We start from the raw sequence: 19,849 nt of genomic DNA on the forward strand, positions 1-19,849 counted from the left end.
TGTAAAAATATAAGGAATCACCCCTATATCTGCAATATATTGGAACAGGCATCGTGGTTTCCCTCTTTGTTAATCACCTTATCTCCAAGCAGGTGGTGAGGTGATTTGTTTCGCCAGTGATAGCCATGAACATATGTTTTTCTTTTTTTTATCAGTTGAAAACAACTGTTTGGGGAAAACGATAGCCTCGACTGAAGAACGGCTTCGTGGATTGATTTCATACTTGATGTGTTGGTGGGGTGTGATGATAGCTGGAAGTGATTAGATTATGGGCCCCGTATCTGTCGTTATAATCGATGTAATAATATCAGAAATCACCCTTATATCTGCGATATACAGTTGACATCGTAGAGCATCTGTTGGGGGGGAACCAGGACAATTTTGAAAGTGATAATAAATTGTATTTATGTACTTGTGCGTTTAGGAACAAGCTGTATTATATTTCTTTTGTGCTGTTAGATGTTATGTGGTCCACCTTGCGTCACGCTGAAGTTTTGTTAGTATGTACTCGGTTTTATTAGATATATATTATGTGGATGTGTTTGGTATTACCCTATCTGAACAGTTGACGTTATATAGCAACTGGTTAGGGCATCTGTAACAGTTGACTCCTTAGAGCAACTGTTTGCCGATCCTGGACAATTTGAATATGATATTTAACTTTGTATTCATCCACTTGTGCCTTTGGGGACCTGGTGTGTTATACTTCGTTTATGCTGTTAGATGTTTCGTGCTCCACGTGGCATTACGCTGATGTTGTGTTGGTATGTACTTGGATTATCACATATCTGGCATAAACTTGTCCCCGTAACCTATATGTGGGTATTGGTTGATGGACATTTTGTGTCTTATTGCTTGTGTTGAAGATGTGTTTGTATCCTGATGTGTCGCAGTAATTTGTTATGGATTCTGAAACATACTCTCTACCTTGCAAGTTGCCAGTACTATCATAACATGATAATATAAACATCACAAAGATTACACACCTGCTGCATGTTACCATAGTGCCCATGTGATAACTATCCACACAACTAGTATAAATAACATGAATATCATTACATACAAGTCATCATCAACAAGCATAAAATCGACAAAAACACTCAATATTTCATGGAGGTATGAGGTCGCCGAACTCTAGTCTTTGAGTAATTTGTGTGAAAGGTAACTTAGGTAGTAAGTGTCAAACTCTGCACGTAAAAGAACCTACTCTCTTACTGAGAAGACTAGGGGTGTCCCAAGGTGCTTGGCTAATACATGTGAGCTGTAGCAAAGCTGCATTGCACTACTTGCTACCGAATGCTTCATCCTCAGTCTGACTCTGAGGTTCAACCACTTTGATGGACAGCCACTCATACTCGACGAGTACATGGCAAGTCTACTAGCAATGGTTTGCAGTAGACTTTAGAGATGATTTATATGATAAGTCTATGGTGGAACTCAAGAGTCTGCTCGGAAAAACAGTTTGCTGGCAGTTGGCCAAAAATTTGTTAGTGCAGAACGAACACTCACGCATGTGACTGCCGTACCTGGTACGTTTTGGACAACAAGGGTTGTTGGATATTTCGATCTATTGCAGTGTTGTACTAATAATGCCTTGGAAGAATGTTTCGGAGAGGGGACTTGTCTGAGGATATATACTGTATCACCTGCAAGTTTTCACAACAGTTGGTTTACAGCTTTTTATTACACCCCGCCCTCTGTTTCCTTTGAGGTAAAATTTTATGGATAATCATCTGTAGGTGTGGCATGGTAATTTGTCTGTCATGATAGTAAAATAGCCAAAATTGCTGTCTCATACAACACAATTAGAAAATTCATATGCTTAGAGGGCCTATGACACCAACATACATTGTACGTTTTCTGATTTACTAGATTAAGAGGGGAAGATTTTTCAATTTATGCAGTGCCAACCCCAAAAGCAGAGGCTGCTGGCGGATGCCACCTTGCCTTAGACCTCAGAGCCTCCCGCAACACTGTTGCATTTGTTAACTCTGTGAGCCTCAATATTTAAGCATGTCTAACCCAAATGCCATGTTTGCTTCCTGAAGGTATGTTTTGCACATCTTTATTGACTTTAATCAGTAAATGTCGAACTTTGGTGTCAAGAATGCTTATAAAAGGCCCCACGTTTCACTTGAAGAAACAGTCCAGTTTCTGTGATGTTTATTTCTGTTGGGTATTCAAACAAATATATTATAGATAAGCCATACAGAAAGTGTTTTTTTAAGGAAATCTGAGTTGAGCCATGAGGTTTGGATGTAATTGGGTGTGATACACAGTTTGCTCTGAATTTTTCTTCTTCTTGTATAACAGCTGTCATCCATTTTGAAATATCAAAATCATCATAATGATACTTATTACTATAGTTTGAGAATCATCCTGGTTCGTTTAATTGGGCTCCCATATTCCCGCCCCACCACTGAGGAGGGAGTATGGTAGACTGACCAGGCTGATACTCAGGCTATAATTACTAAACCAACTGAGCCAGCTTTTCATTGGTTATTCCAAGAGAAGCCAAACCCACTGTCCCCATGAAATATAATAAAGGGTATGTTGTAATTTGTAAGTACGTCTAGGTAAGGGGTAATATGTACGAGGGTGAGTCAGAAAGTAATGCAAGTGGTTTTATAACAGACTCGTTTTTTAATCAATTGAGTTGAAATTTGGCACAAAAGTAGAAGCATATGTCTTCTTGAGATTGAATCTTTTAAATCTGGTCTTTATCATTTTATGAGCAACTGAGTTAATTTCAAGATGAACACACCCTTGGTAGCTTGTCAGACTATGAATTCCTCTAAATCTGATCCACTGAAAATCACTGTAGGAGGTTAGAATTACACATATATGATATCAAATGTCTCTATATGATGCATGCCGATTTTCATTTCTGAACTCTCAATGGTTCCTCATTTACAGCTGCTAGGATGGAGTAAGTTGTGATATAGAGCTGTTTGATTTATACACGAATTCGTGAGTTGTTGGTTAAAACACTACTTTTCCATTAACCAAAAGAAACGAAACTTTACACAGTTATTAACTGTTTAAAGGCCAAAAAGTGTGCTAAGTTTTATTTCTCTGTGTTAATGGGAAAAGAGGGCTGTAGAAACTTTTAATCATAACACCACAAATCTCATGACCCAGACGACCGCGTATACCTCATTCTACTCCAGCAACGAAAAAAGAAAAACTAATCAGATTTCAGAGTTGAAAATAAGCACGTGGCTTATAGAGAAATGCAGCTTATTACATGTGCAGGCTCAGTCTCATACAATAGCAAAAATTGGTTTAGGGAAATCGTTAATTGTACGTTAATTGGACCTCACTTTTCTTCTGACGGGATTCCTAGGGTATGGTCATCTTGAAAGCTGGTCAGTCACTCATAAAATAATGAACAACAAATCTAGATATTTTAAGCTCAAGAGGACATATGCCTCTACCTTTGTGCCAAGTTTGAACTCATTCGATCAAAAAACGAGTCTGTTATGAAACCACTTGCATTACTTTCTGACTCACCCTCGTAAGTTTACTCAAATTGTGTAGAAGCATTCAACAATTGAATTCTGTTTACAAAATTCTTTGATAAGTTGTGCCTCAATGAGTCTCGTGTCTGCCATTTCCTGCAGCAGTCAGAATGACGTGAATGTACGTCATAGCAATAACCAGGATGTGTAAAATGGTGTATAATAAGGTCTGGCTGAAAACAGCATTCCACCCTTTCCAAGCAAGTTACATTATTCCAGATTTTGTAAACCGAATTGTGCTGTCCTGGATATTTTGAAACATGCACAATTTACTTATCAACTGCAGATGTTTTATGACATTTCCATGGTAGAGTTATTTTCTATTTTAATTTAATTTAATTTAATCTTAAATGTCATGAGGATGGGAGGGGGGTATCATGATATTGTGTGGGTGGGTTGAAGCATTGTGGTTCATATCTTTAGTTAGGGAGATTCTCACATAGTGTTTGCTAATCTTTAAGCACATTCGCGTCAAGCTATACAATGTCATGTAATATTGCACAGTATGTCGACAGAAAACATCCAAATGGGTTTTTATGATCAGGTAGATAGCTTTAAGTAACAACTGATAGAATTGAAAAATCAAACCCAGATCTATGCATATTTTTTTACGATTCTTTTGTAATACGTAGTACATATGTAGCTTTTTGCAGACTAGAAGTCCAAGGTAACTTCGGGTAATTATGCAGAGGTAATTACTTGACTCTTTGAAATATATTCCTCCTCCAAATGGTATACTATTTGGATTAGATTAACAGCTGCTGAGCAATAGTTTTCAAAAATATTTTGTGGTTGTCGGGGTTGGACATGTTTTCTAAAATCGCTTGTCCAGTCAGGCAAGAACATAAAAAATTTAGTTGTTGGGACCAAGTTTCACTTGTCCTCAATTTAAATGACATATTTTCTATGGATTTTCCCTTCCAGCAATGGAGTTTAATGTTATTGGCTCTATTTTCCTGTGAAAGGTAACAAGTATATCAGAATCTGTCTTATGGAAAAATCTTGCCCGCTCTAACACATGGGGTAGGACATGCACTTGCCCAATCAGCACTTTCAGTTGCCCTGGACACTTTTCTTGTGGACTTGTCCAACCCAGTTTGTGTTCCTGGAAGTGTTGTTGACAAGTCGTTGATTGCTGTGAGCAACTGAGCTGAATGCATGTCTCCACTGTGGAGGGCAACATATATAGGCTGACTCATTTGGGAACATGTAGTTATTTTCTTGACTATATCACTCAATAACCAGATTTTGTGGATTTTTTTCGCTTTTACCTGATTATTGGCACACCACTGTTAAATGTGTCATGTTTTACCATATCAAAGTTAAAACAAATTTGAAACAAAGTTTATTCAAAGTATGCTTGATACATGAATTTCATCTAGCTTTCAGCTGCATAAGGTAAGAAATTTTGCTAAGGTAGCAGATTCCGGTGAGAGCTATCGCAAGTATGTTATCTTAAATTATGACCATTTTGTTGTTTTAATTTCTATGTAATCAGTTTTCTGTCCCTTAAGGACAGACTTCAAAAGCTGCATACGCTCGAAAAATAGAGAACTGATACATGTAATTACATCGTAATATCACATAGCACCTTTCCTATGAAAGAAATGACACATTGCATTTTCGTTTATTATGTTTATGATTGCTTTGATGCTAAGTCAGTATCCAAAAGCTGTATTTCTATTAGATTCACAAATTATCAAATAGAACTATGATTATTGTACTTTTTCTAATATAAAGTATTTTTTATGGCCTTTCTTCTACGAAATCTAATTTGACTGGGATATGCAACTTTGGCAGCCATTTGGTTTCCTACTGTGACTGTTGCCAATATTATGTCTTGAAAAATCTTAACAATTGCACTGTATTTGTCGTGTCAGCAAATTCTCAATGCTGTGCCATGCTGTGACTTGTACTTCGATGTGTGGGAGAGGTTATTGTACAATTCACACTGCCCTTTGGACTCCTACTATATGACCTTTGTATTGTGTATATTGTATATGTCTTTTGTAGACTTTGTTTAGGGTCTTGTTGAGAATTGCCTATTGGAAACGGGAAATGGTCTTTAGAACAAAGTTTAGAACACGTCTTCTTACCAAATTTCTCATTGTCTTCACCACAATCAAAAGTACACAGTCACATTAATCCTTTTTGATTTCATATGATTGTGATAACAAGAACCCCCTTTCACACCCTCACAAATGACTGTTGAATAGCTATTTAAAGATTAAACTAAAGTAAATTGTAACACAGTACTAGGTTCATTTGTTTTTCAAGGCTAAAGCAAACAATAGAGCTGCATGTCACCAGATGTTAGGCCAAGGTACGGGTTAGAAATGTTACTGTTGCACATGGTCTGATGCTGCACAATTGTGCGATAAGCATAACTGCAGTTCACCTTGGAAGGGGGAGGGGGGCATGGTGGCAAAAATCTATGGGGTCCTGGAAATCAAGGAATTTGCAACCCCCGAAATACTGTTTCTTCTATTGTGTGAGGTAAACGTCAGCTGTATACATTGTTTTCATGTAACTTGGGCCTGTTATAATTGTAAGGATTGAGGTAAAACATTGATTGACGTTATCACTCATGAATATATTGACAGCTGAAATATTTTGTATCATTTCATTCCATTTGGTATTTTTGAACATGATGATGATGATTATTATTAATTCCCTTTGAGATATTTTGAGCCATTTCATTGTAGTCATTTGGTATTTTCAAGCATGAGCAGCAGGAACTTTGAACAGGCTTATTGCTTATAATATGGTTGCTGATCAACTGCAACGCAGCCGCGCGATGATGATGATTTTTGATTCCCTTTGTGATATTTTGTGTCATTTCATTGTATCCATGTGGTAGTTTTGAGCATGAGCAGCAGGAATCTTGAACAGGCTTATTGCTTATAACTTGGCTTCTATTGGACAAGCCAGGATGAGATGTGACCAACTGCTCCGCAGCTGCTTGATGATGATGATTATTATTAATTCCCTTTGAGATATTTTGAGTCATTTCATTGTAGTCATTTGGTATTTTCAAGCATGAGCAGCAGGAACCTTGAACAGGCTTATTGCTTCCAGTGGACATCAGGTGGACAAGCCAGGATGAGATGTGATCAACTGCAATGCAGCCGCGCGATGATGATGATTTGTGATATTTTGTGTCATTTTCATTGTATCCATGTGGTAGTTTTGAGCATGAGCAGTAGGAATCTTGAACTGGCTTATTGCTTATAACATGGCTGATAGTGGATAAGCCTGGGTTGCTCCGCAGCTGCTGAAGATAATGATGGTTATTGATTCCCTTTGAGATATTTTGCATCATTTTATTATCCTTTTGCCATTTTCCCAGAAAAGTTTCAGTTCAAGTGTACTGGGAAAGTACTAGTACTGATAAAGGTAAATCATCTGAAGAAGCAAATACATTAAGCATGAGTGGGTAGGCACAATTATGTTTGCCATGTCTAATCTTCTTGATAGACATTGCAATATTCCTTCACTGCTGTTGTAAGCTATTTGCACGTCAATTTTTTCATTGAGCATTGGAGAGCAAGTTTGATAAATGAGAAGAATTTTAAGTTGTAAGAATTTTAATTTGACATTTTACCGGCAGTCATCAAAGTATGTTTGCACCCAGACGACCCAGTAGTGTGTTTCCCTGTGTGCGTCTGTTGAAAATACAGTGGGGTAAAACCCTGCTACTCCCTGACTTTAAAGGTTGAAGAGGTTCTGTTGTTTCCACAGACAACATGCTGCGGCCTGTGTCCCTGGACAGCCACGAGGCCCAGGAGATTCAGTTTGCCTACAGGAGAACATGCTGGGATGAGAAGAGCTTTGGATACCAGATATCTGACATACAGCTGGTTGAGAATGATTTCCTGCAGTCAGGTACAACAATTACTTAATATTCAGTGTCCGGTTTATCGTCTGTTGATTTCATGTACGTTTTTTTTTAATGGCAGATTGCCAGCAGCCTCTATCTTAAAAGGGTTGGCACTGCGAACATTACAACATGTTCTTTTTATTCTGCTCGATTTGACATGTCTCTTTATGTAAGAGAACTTGTAAAACATTGATGGCAGTTTTTAGGGATGACATGATAACTCACTATAACAAGTCTATATGCACAGAAGTTTGTACAGTTGTCTTAGAATGAAAAAGCTGCAGATGATTGAGACTGTTAATATCTGGTGTTGGATGGCAATCTAGTTGTTCTGTTCAGTTGTTTGACCAATGTTTTGATGATTGAACCTTTAGGTCCATTTCTACTACTGCCAGATACCAGAACGGAAACCATATCAGTAATTCGAGTGTTAACAGCCAAATGGGTCACAGACACATCACACCAAACGGCAACATCTTAATTGAGATCATGTGCCTTTGAGTTCGCAATGCATGATTTATCATATGTCATTAATGATTCATGCCAATCAACCAACTAATGGAAATGCCTTCACGAAGAAATTGCATCAACACAACTTGAATTGAAAGGAAACATACTGTACAAGAATGTAATGGAGAGCCAGCTTGATGATTTTATCATCTTGTGATCCAATCTATTCATTAAGTGTGTGGAAATGTACTAGGCAAATTGAAATCAATGAGGAACTTACTTTTAGAGAAAATTTCTTTATGAGTGAATATACGGCCTCTACTTTATGACCATTTGCTGATTTACACCGTTGGATGCACTGCCCGAACTATCGTGTGGTAGAACACGTCAGCAAGGAACAGCATAGACTGGGACAAGTAAGGCCTAGGAAGAAAAATGTTGTGTTTCCTGTTTCCCTACCTTCCCTAGAAAAACCTGCCGACCCTAGACTTTTTTTTGGGTGGGCAGTGGAGTCACATAGCTTCCAGTTAGAATTTTTATTCAGCCTGCTTCCTATTGAAGTAAAAACAGTCTGCTTGCCCTATCTAATGAAGGATTAATGTATCTATTGTGCACAAAATCAAAGTTTGACATTGAAAGACAAGTGTCCTCATACATTTCAGTTTCCTTTGTTCAACTGTATTGTAATATGTATCACTAGATTTTTGGCTAGCCTAAAAAAAATTACAAAAAAAAAAAGATATCCCCTACCTACCGACCCTAATTTTTTCAGGACTGAAACAGGAAACACACCATTTTTTTTCCTAGGCCTAACCTACCTACCTACCTAGTCCCGTGACCTCCAGGTCGTTGGGGGGACAAGGTAGCCATGGAGATAGAGAGTAAGCAAGTAAGCAGTAGGTTTAATAAAGAAAACAGTAATAATCATGAGTGCAGTGAGCAATTTCTCTTTTCATCTTAATATGTCTGGAGTCTCGGAATACCAGGTTGAAAGGCAGTTAAAGTAATTATGTGAGTACTGTAGTGTTTGGTGCTCAGTTAACAACCCCTCTTGCCCCTGAAACATTTCTAGAGTTCCTTCAGAAGCAGCATGAACTCTCCATTGAAGGAAGAAGTCCCAAGGAGTTGATCGAGGAGTTTGCATTTCTGGATGTTAGTGACAAGACAAAGAGGTCTGCTGTATGTACCTCTGGACTAACTACAGCTCTGTCAGACACCGCCAACTCAGCACTGGGTAAGTCTATGCTCAGCGAAAGGAGTATAATCTTACTATTCTTAATATGTTAGAATTTAGATGATTCACTTGTACTTAGCCCAAATTCAACTTCATGATAGTATGTTTAGCATTAAATTTTGTTCGCTCGCAATTAGCCCCATGGGTATGAATTTGCACTAAGACTTACTGTTATCATATTATTTGGAACATTTTGCTTCGCATAGTTAGCACATTTGTCTTTTTCTTTAACTTACAGAGTTAATGGAAGTGCATGTATATATGATGATGAATATATTCTTTTAAGTTATTGTGTTTATGACAAACCTTGTCATGAAGTCCAAATCGAGAACCAGAGCAAGGTAGCATTGTGATAACTACATGTAGATAGAAGTGATTTCTAATGCAGCAGTCAGCTTTTCAAAAGTGAAAAAAATTGGCCTATAAACTACCAAGTGGAACATTAGGCTAGAAATGTTACTGTAGTTGTAAAAGAAACTCACTTACTAAGAAGAATAGAGGTTACCTGGTGTGCTTGGCTAAACTTCAACACAAGCTGTAGCAAAGCCACATTGCAATACTGGATACCACAAAAATGACATGCTTTGTCCTCAGTATGAAGCTCCAATGCTTTTAGGTTGACAGGAAACATAAAAGACACATATTTCTTCTGAACAGGTGAGCCCAGTCAGGGTGTGACAGTCTGGAGGTGTCCAGACCTCTGTATTCAGAAAGAAGCCGATGGTGGACCAAAGAACCCTGTTGTTGCCATGTTCAAGGTTTGTACCCACAGTGGGTTTTCATCTTGGTACTGAGAAATTACTTGTATTTTATTATAATTAGGTAAATCATTTGAAGAACCAAATGCATAGCATGAGTGGGTCGACAAAAATTATGTTTCCCATGTTTAATCTGCATGTTACACATTGCAGTATTCCTCCTCTACACACTGTTGTTGCAAGATATTTGCATTTGTTGAGAAGAAAGTTGAGTTGTAATGATTTTCATTTGAAGTGTTGTTTGTACCCAGTGGTGTGCTTTCCTCTGTGCGTCTGTTAAAAACACAGTGGGGCAAAACCCTGCTTCTTCCTGCCTTTGTAGGTGTATGACCCACAGTGGTTAAGATATTACTTAGCACTCAGATGCGGTATCCCTTGTAGCCTCTGCAGACCCTGTTCTCTTGCCCTGTCTAGGACTTATGCAAGGAAACGAAATTGCTAGTAACAGTGCACAGAGTGCTGTTGTTGAAACAAAAAGACTGCTGTTGATGAGCTGTTCTGACATCATTTAATTTGTCAAGGGTATCTGTGCCGCATTTTCGCATTATAGACATGTCCAGTCTGACTCATAAACCGAAAATCTGAGGCCGGAGAGAGCCTGCTACATGTATGTAGATTATTACAATGAAATCCATACCCACAGATAATGAGAGGCAGACCCAGGACAGTTGTTCCCCAGAGCAACTTGGGGTTGCCACCGAAGCCAGCCCAGCACTTTGACAGCCACGTGCCTTGTGTGGTGTTCTCTGGGGCCGAGGACATGACCTCAGCTATGCAGGTGAGATCTTAACTTTAAATTTATATTTCTCATTCAAACGCAACTCTTTTCTAATGTCCTCTCTCTCAGCACGAGCCCCTTCTTCCCTTAGGAAAAGATAAATAGACCACACCAGGCCACAGTTTTTGACTGAACACAATTTTAACCTCAGCAAGCCTAAAAAATCAACATTTTACAGCAAAGCCCTACTGACTATTTGGCCAAATTGCCATTGGTATTATGAAAGTTTATTGCAAGTTCTTGCCGGAGGGCTATTTGCAAGTGACAAAAGTGACAATAAAGACTGCTAGCATTTAGTTTAAAATGTCGTCTATGTCTGATGGCGTAGTGAGATACAGATCAGTTTGTGTACCATTTGCACGAATAGTTTGAACATATAATGTTGTTAGGAACATAATTGTAAATGCATTTAAGTTCATGGGGATTTAATTTTGCGGTAGCGGGAAAAATCACTTCTAACTGGGTTTGCTGTAGCACCATGCACTGTAGTCTCTTACTGCCATGGAAAAATGTTCGCAGTGGTTTTAAGTTTGCGTTGAAATGGCCACCGTGAAAACCATGAACATTTAACCACCACTTAATGATGTTTCATATAATTTAGCTGAAACTTCAAATGCTACGCAAATCCATGCACAAAAGGTCATCTTAACTTCACGTATATGATGATGACACAAACCGTTTTTGTCTGCTTCACATTGTTGTGTAACAGTTGGATGATATTGGTGTTGTTTCTCTCAGATCTACTTGTATGAACTCAATAAGGTTGACCAGAAGCCTCTGACAAGACCAAGACATTGCTGTCCCTATGCAATCATCCACTTTAAGAGCAAGGCAAGTCAGAACGTTACTACATGTAACACTAAGACAGCAAAAGTTGCAAAGATCAGCAGACCAGTAGCATCCATCTCAAAACAGCAGGTAAGAATTTTTCAGATTAATTTTTTAATTGACAATGACGTTTATTGCATGTTCATGCCCCAATGGGGCTAAATGCATTAAGTTTGATATAAATACAGGTAAACAATAATATATCCTAATTGTAACTATTTTCTACAAGCTTCGTCCCTCATCTTAAAACATGAAATCCCTCAACATAAAACATGAGTAAACGAACTTACACAGTTTGTTTACTTGAACTCATCCTCAAGCTGTTATCCCTTTGAATACTCTCAATAGGCTGTTGAACAGACTTGTCCATTCAGAAGTTTCTTAGATTATTTATTAATTCAAGCCTGGTAGTAGCTGAAAAGAAAAAAAAATCCATCATCTTTAAGGGTAGTTTGTTATGTTTCTTACTGGAAAGGCCATCTTTTCAAGGTGCATGATCATAAACCAATGCCAAGTGATTTTTTTAATGACATCCATGTGCACACCGATTCTAGAAGACTAGGTGTAGCACAAACTTGACAAAAATATACGACGTTTGCTTGTTTATGTGATGCATCCGTGTTTCTGGGAATGTTATCTACCCAAAGATCAGTTAGCGCTTGATTCTAAATACCACACATAACATGAACTAAGAGACCCCTAATGGGTTTTGGCAAGGCAGACATCCTGTTTCTTCGATCTGGAACATGACAGTAAATAGTGTAAAACAGGAAACCTTCAGATGTGAAAGATATGGATCTGCCAGAAACGGAAATAAAGCAAGTAGATATTTTGGGTCTCAGACTATTTATATTTTTGCCTGTTCTGAACATATCAGGACTTCTCAAAGTTGTTTTTAGCAATCCACACGATAAGTTGGCTGAAGCAAAGACATTTCTTTTAACTCTATTAGCTTTAGGAGAGACATATATTTATTCAATGAGCCTTTTGTGTCTTTTCCGCATGAAAATTTGATTTGATGTTAAAGGGATATTCATGTGAAAGGTGAGACACACCATTTTCACTTCTTGCTTCTCAGATATGCTACTTCGTATGCTACTACATGATTTGATAACAAAACATTCAGGACATGAGTGTGCCCAAATTTTGGCACCATTTTAGTTGCAGAAAGTCATTCTCGGCCCAAAGAAATGGTTCTAAGATTGACCCCTATGACCTCTTCTAGCAGGCTGGATCAGGCCGAAGATTGATACCGTTTGGAGAGAAGATGGTTACCTACTCAATAGCTTGGTCAGGCACACTGACCAATAAGGACAAGGAGCTCGGCAGAGTGGACTTTCTGGCCGGCCAGGGCTGCAAAGTGCCAAGCTTGTAAGTATGAGAATCTCAAGGCAAATCGAATACGATTGAGTGTGTAGGGGGAACAGAAACAACTGTTGAATCTTGATCGTTTATCAACAGTATGTTTACTTCATAAACTAACAGATACAGTCAAACCTGGTGGGGCAACCACCTGGCACAAGCAGCCGCCTCCATTCACAAGCCACATCAAAACAGTCGCGTCCCTTTTTTTTTCATAGTTAACATGCAAGTCTTTAGTCAGCAAGTGTAAACAGACAAATAGTTTGGAGGTTATCCAGCTGCAGTGATGAGACGCAAACCCCTCGGGTGTTCAAATTCCCTTTGTTGCCAACATGACCTTTTGCTCTTGACAGACACGCACTTTTGTTTTCAACGGTAAAGGTAAAGGTCAGGTATTTATTTACTAAATAGAGTCCACCTTTAAGTCACCTGAGACTTTGAAAGTTAATAAGACATAACGGCCCCAAAGACATACAAAACATGTAAAAGTCTGAGCAAGGATATTCAACTGTATACCTCATTCAATATAGAGCTACAGTATGTGATATACATACATGTATTGATTAACCTAGTACTTTTATATTTAAAGATTCCTTTGATTATATGTTTACTAAATGGAGTCAGCTTTCAGTGGCCACACCAGACTACAGAGAACTAAATGGCTGTATATTTATGGTAATCCTGCAGAAACATGGTAAAACTGTCTATCCAATTTGAGGAGAGAAAAGTACCAAACCTGCTGGCTGCATGTGTGTTGCACATTGTTGTAGTTTACAATCTTGGCAATACAGAGAATTCTATTAGATTCATGTTTTTTTCCATGATAGAAATTGTATGTGTACAGTGAAACCTGTCTATAGCGGCCACTCAAGGGACTGGTCAAAATTGGCCACTATAGAGAGGTGGTCACTATAGAGAATATGCTAATCAATTGACCACAAGCAATAACTTACACATAGTTTTAGTACCCACTGATCTTTATTCACATAAATTGACATAATACAGTACTGTACATGTACTGCAATGATTTTTACACTATATGTATTAAGAAAACAAAAGCTATAAAAAGTTTTAAATGTTCTACAGTTGATATTGTCTGAAGAGACCGGTATCGTCATATTTCTTTGATCTGTCGTCTTGTATCCTTTGATACTTCGCCGTCCGTGTGTTCCCGCTCGCGTTCACACGTCAGATTCGCCCATTATGCTAATGTGGTACTCACAAGAAAAGTCTCGTCATTAACCTAAGCGATAATGTATTAGAACGTAACTTTAACACAATTTACCTCCGTAATATTAGTGTCGTCTATTGACCTTATATGACCTCGTTTGTCAGCGGGTATGGGTAGCGCCAGTTTACGAAGTTTTGTTTTGAATATAAGTCAAAGAGGTTTTAAATCCGGCGTAGGGTGACGATACGGCCGCTGTATATGGCCGAACGCGTGCCGAAACATAGATCAGCGGTCCGTGTGGCCGTAATCGGCATTGTTTTTGTACCTGCGGGACCGGAAATCGTGTGGCCGTGGCCGCGTTGGACAGGTGGCCGCTAAGCCTATTTCTTAATCATTACGAATCCAAGGGACCGACAAAAAGTGGCCACTATGGGCAGGTGGCCGGTATGCAAAGGTGGCCGCTAATACAGGTTTGACTGTATACACATACAGTATATGTGTGCATTGCTTTTGCATGTCATTGTGAACAGAGTAGTGCAAATCAATGTGTCTGTCACACACTTTTGGGCCATAGACAGTAGAACCAAGACAGTTTAGGAACACTAGACAATGACCTAACTTTCTTAACAGAGGGACGAAAGTGTTGAGGGTGAGTGCCAAGATGGGCCTCCCCCATATGAAGGACGTCCTCCCACCTGAGTGCCTGAAGAACGTGGGGTCGGCCTGGGACAAGAGACGTAAGTGTCTGTCTTTGTGTCTTAAACTATAGCAGCAGTGTTGTTTATCTGTATCTATATAGCTGGTATAACCGCCCTTAAGGCATCACGCATCTATCTGCAAATGCTCTAACTTTTCAATGAAGATGCCCCGACTGTTGTTCTTAGTTATAACAGATTTTCTGGGAAAATTTGTTTTGATGAAGGACTTTCTTATGAGTTCCTTGTTCAGACTTTATATCTTAACCCTTTCCCTGCTACCTAGCCCTGTAACCAGTGCAAAAAGTATTAGGACCATTGAGAATTACATCTACAAGGGAAGTGAAATATTATTGTTAAAGTGGTGCAGGGTTCTAGCTAGCGCAAAGTTGCGTAGCGGCCCGCTACGTTAAAATTTTGGACCGCTACGCTCATTTTGGGGCCGCTACGCTTATTTTCAATACAAAGTAGCGGCATTTTGACTGTATTTATTTGTGCAATAATGCCAGATCAAATGTAAAAAACGTTGGTTTCAGTTGTTTCAGAGGGAATCGCAATGAGCAAAACACAAATACATGTGCGGGCGCTGCCTGGCGTGACTTATCAGGTCCCACAGAGCGCACGGCCGGGGCGGGTCTTCATGTTGCCCTCCCATATGTGGCAAGCCCAGAGTGTCAGCTTTATTCGATGCCATATTTGGGCTAGACTGGCTTATTACGACTTGCCAAGGGAGTGTCCTTGTATGACAATCTTTTTCGTGGAACTTGAACAACTACAACTACAAATACGTTTCCTCCTCGTCCTCAACGCTTTTTCCTCGTAACTTGCGCGCCTACCTTCACTAAACTGCATTAATAATTTTTAAGGATAAAAAAAATAATAATCAGACACTTGTCCCTCATACACTTGGCACGTCCCGATCAGGCCGTGGGAGGCTGTTGAAAAAGTTCGTCACAGTAGCAGATACTTTTGGTCATTTTATCAAAGTAAAAACTAAACTAACAATATATAATGTGAAATATTTTTAAAAAGTTGGAGCACTGTTACCATCAGATATGCTTTATGAGCATTTGTTTTTGTCATTTAATCATCAGATATTGTCAGTTCAGTCTTTGTTTTGGAAATTCCAAACGCCGTTTGTCCTCCCCAGAAGTAAACCTGACTAGACAACACCCCCAAAAGGGCGGAGTCTGCAATGCCAGCAGGCTGGTGCCAGAGACTGTCTACTGTGTCTAGTGCAGTGGGCGGAGTCAAGTCTCTTTAGCCTCTAAAAAGTTTTGCCGCCAGCACGGCCCCAGTGCAGTGGGAGGAGCATTGTGCATACAAGGCGTGGGAATGAATTTCCCTGGAGAGACCCGCCTCATAGATGAATACATTAAACCATATTTGGTGTGTCTCAAAGGAACGTGTTTTCTTTCTATCTTCTGGTAACGTTAGTGCCTGCAGAGGAATCAGCAATACGATATGACATGTAGGGGGAGGTGTAAAATATAAAGTGTGTTCTGTGTTCTTTCTCTCACTAAATTTCTGGAATTGATTTACAAGAGAGGTAGAGTGGCTTACATTGATAAACATGTTAAGATTTTGGCAGTGTGATGTAGCCATTCTTTTTTTAAGTATTGTAAACATTGTTCCCACTGCCATGAAATTGAATACAGTATTCTGAACATTGTATGGAAATGGAGGAACATTGAGGAAGTCTAAGCAAATTTGGAAATGTATGTAGAATTTAAATGATTACAGACTTTTGAAATTAATTCTTAACTTTGATTTGACTCTCTAGTAACTTTTAGTAAAATGATGTTACTTACCTGTTTCTAGGGTTACCTGTTAATTTTTTGTTTCTATGTATGAGTTAAGATATCTTGTGACAAGGTCCTTTGTAAGGGTAACACAGTGACAAGATGACAAGTATAAGAATTACCCATCAAGAACACATATTGAGAAAACAACAATTTTCCTTTTATAGGTCCCTAAGAATGCCCCATTTCAATTTCATATTTCCAAAAGCTCCATACCGTGGAAGGGGGGAAAGCCCCCCTTCCACACCATCCCCCCCTCGGTCGCTTCGCGCCCTCGCGCTGGGTCGCTTCGCTCCCTCGCCTGTACCACTACGCTCAAATTTCATCCTAGCTAGAACCCTGTGGTGATTTCAAAAAAGTGCTAATTGTGGCAATATCCTCTAGAAGCACCTTTGGTGCAGAATGGCAAGACAGCAGCTGTATTTACACATCGTGATGAAAACTAAGAACAAGTTTTTTTATTATTAATACCCAAAGAAAGAAGATGATGTTTCTTTTCTAAGAGATACCTACAGTTTGGTCAAAGGGGTACTACTAGGATATATTCCACATTTTGAAGGCTTGCATGAAAAAAAGAGCTTGCACAAATTGAACAAATCATCCATAATTTCCTCATTTTTTGTGTGATTCTACTGTCATGTAGAGGATATTTTTGTTGCTGTTGAGGTGTTAAAGAATCTGTAATATTCTTAAGGTTTAAAGGCAACATGGTATTCAAATGAATTGGTCAAACGTATGAACTGTATGTACATTATGATTGTGACTATGCAATGAACATCATGGATTTTAGTTATAATAGCAAAACAAGACTTGCTGCTAAATGCATGTTTACCAACAAGCTATATCTGTTATAGTGTTTGAAGCAGTGTTTGTGGTTTAGCAGCAGAACTCCAGAAGCAATGGGTGGATTGATATGAAACTTGGTATACAGTTATACATGTAGGTCATAAACCAATCATAGAAATGATTTGATTTTGGCCCCCTGGTATCTTCAGTTGGTACTGCAACAGAATAATTTGTTTTATTTTGTTCTATCCTTATCCTCCCTCCAAGCTCAGAAAGAAATTTGGTACCTGTAGGTTTAAGATATTCTTGTGCAGGACTACAAATGGTCTTCTGTATATGTGTAAAGCATGCTGTGATCCTGTAATAAGGACTAAATTTGGGTGTATTGCCTAAGAGATCCTTACCGGATAAAACTTTGACATTGCAGTGAGGCACGAGAGCTGGAGGTACAATGTCTTAGTGGTGAGACCAGTACAGGAGAGCAGGGACACCATGGCAAGATTCTGTACCTTCCTCAGGCAGGCCAACTCTGTAAGTCATAGCTCACGGAGTCGACGTAATGTCTTTCTCGTTCTCACATGTTTGATGGCCCACCAGATCGATTTTGTTTGCCTAGGGCATTCTCATTGTAGAAATGTGAATCTCTCCTTTTGCACGGAAATCCGATGTTTTGATTAGCATATCAGGCACTTTGACCATCTTAGATGGGCATGCATAATTGTTGAGGTGCTTGATGTTCCTAGAACGAGAATGCCCTAGACGAACAAAATTTGATCTGGTGGGTCATCAGACATGAGAACGTAAAAGACTATGTCTAGTATGTGTAAGCTCTGGATTTTGTTATTCATGATGTCAGAATTGAAACAAGCAATGGTTAATAATTAAGTTTCAAATTTTCCGAACGAGTCATGTTTATTTTATACTATTCTCACTTGACTCTCCTGATCAAAAAAGCAATGCAATTTCTATGGTACAGATTCAATGTTTGTGAAAAGAGATATCCAAGTTGGTAATCAAAATTACAGGATGTTTTGTGGACGAGAATTTCTGTGTTCTTGTGTGAATTTTGCTTGATGTAACACCTCTTACGTATACGTATATACACATGTTCTGATAGCTTTCTCTGTACTGTATGTAGATCTAGACTAGTAATGGTATTTTTCTCCAGGCAACTGTATCAACCTTGCTTGTCTCTGGAGCACCAGCTCCAGTGAAAATCTTCTTGATACCCTCATGCAAGTTCACTGAAGACCTAGGTTAGTTCTGTGTTTATTGTCTACTTGTGACTATAGCTTAGTGACTATATAGCTGTTCTTATCTGCTACTCCTGTAGACATTAGTACTGAGAGAATAAAATTGAGAATACATTCTCCTTTTCTTTTTATCTTGTTTGAATTGGATCCAATTAACTGTACATCACTATACATGTACATTGTAAGGTGTGCGTGGCTGTTAGCATCTTTTCATTTCACAGGGCTTGGTTTTTCTGGTGACCATGGAAAGATGTTTGCCATATTGTCATACAAAGTTCTCCCACCGAGCTCAACACATGCCAAACAGAAGAACAAGAAAGTCAGGTAAACCAGTTTTCATGTGTAAACAATGGAAGGTATTTGGTGGACAAGAAAGAGGAAAATAAATACAAAAGATGAAAAGAAAGTGGAGAAATAATGATTGAAAAGCTCCGAACATGTCAGGAAAACTGGGATTCAAACCGTAAATTGCAGAGTGTTAGAATTATTTATTTGATGCGTGTTGCTACATACAATGTAGTATTCCCAACTTCCAGATGAATTTTGGAGAGTATTTGTAAGAATGAATAGTATTTAAGTATTTTAGATAATGGAATGTGTCATGTAAATACTTTCTTTCCAGTAAGGAGAAGACAGGGAAGCCCCTGACAGAGAAACAACCCCACAGCCCTGACTATATGGACATTGACTTTCCCCACGATGACTATGAAGTCGATGACCAGGTTCCATCTCTGGTAGACAGCTTCAACACCAATGTCTTCACTTCGGTACGCGAGCAACATTTTCTTGCCCGAATTTTTTAATGTATCGGACAATTTCTTCAGAGGCCCTCTGCAGAAATATGTAGAAAATGCTGGATATGTTGTCCCAATCGTTGAAGATGTTTATTTGGATGGCAAAATGATAGAGTGTGTAGTCCAGTGTTTATTGATCTGCCTCTAGACCAAGAACCTATGAATTTGAATTCTGGCTTTCGACATGCATGCTACTGGAAGGAGTCGCTGTCCATATGAAGTGAGGTTTAGCCATGGTTCAATGTTCATTTTGCTTGTTGCAAAGAGCTAGGGGAATTTTCTCTGCATTGAAGCTGTAAATACTGTACAAATCATCTGCCATCTCTATCAGGACCAGTGAAAGATTACATTTTCAGTGAGCTATACTGAGTCGAGATTGCTTTCAATGTATACCGCATCTAGCTCTATGCCGTATAATGCACATTCAAGGTACTGGAGTATAGTTCTCAGACAAAATGGTCATTAATGGAAACTAATGTAAAGCACAGTGGAAAAAGATGAAGAAAGACTGAATGCAACTACAGGACTCTTCAAAGA

General features: G+C 38.8%; 1 protein-coding gene across 8 annotated transcripts in view; it reads left to right on the top strand.

The window, feature by feature from the left end:
* The window catches only part of LOC118412139, a 59,059-nt gene that overhangs the window by 25,667 nt on the left and 13,543 nt on the right, over positions 1 to 19,849 (top strand). For 6 of the 8 annotated variants that reach the window (XM_035814793.1, XM_035814799.1, XM_035814800.1 and 3 more), the window contains 11 exons: positions 7,263 to 7,406; positions 8,924 to 9,085; positions 9,743 to 9,843; positions 10,487 to 10,621; positions 11,360 to 11,539; positions 12,675 to 12,820; positions 14,613 to 14,719; positions 17,693 to 17,796; positions 18,434 to 18,521; positions 18,740 to 18,842; positions 19,141 to 19,285. In XM_035814793.1, the coding sequence (XP_035670686.1) occupies positions 7,263 to 7,406; positions 8,924 to 9,085; positions 9,743 to 9,843; positions 10,487 to 10,621; positions 11,360 to 11,539; positions 12,675 to 12,820; positions 14,613 to 14,719; positions 17,693 to 17,796; positions 18,434 to 18,521; positions 18,740 to 18,842; positions 19,141 to 19,285 (1,415 nt within the window). The remainder of the gene's footprint in view (positions 1 to 7,262; positions 7,407 to 8,923; positions 9,086 to 9,742; positions 9,844 to 10,486; positions 10,622 to 11,359; positions 11,540 to 12,674; positions 12,821 to 14,612; positions 14,720 to 17,692; positions 17,797 to 18,433; positions 18,522 to 18,739; positions 18,843 to 19,140; positions 19,286 to 19,849) is intronic. The other 2 variants (XM_035814794.1, XM_035814797.1) reach the window with 2 other exon arrangements.

Source organism: Branchiostoma floridae, chromosome 3 (assembly GCF_000003815.2).
Source record: "Branchiostoma floridae strain S238N-H82 chromosome 3, Bfl_VNyyK, whole genome shotgun sequence".
Lineage (NCBI taxonomy): Eukaryota > Metazoa > Chordata > Leptocardii > Amphioxiformes > Branchiostomatidae > Branchiostoma > Branchiostoma floridae.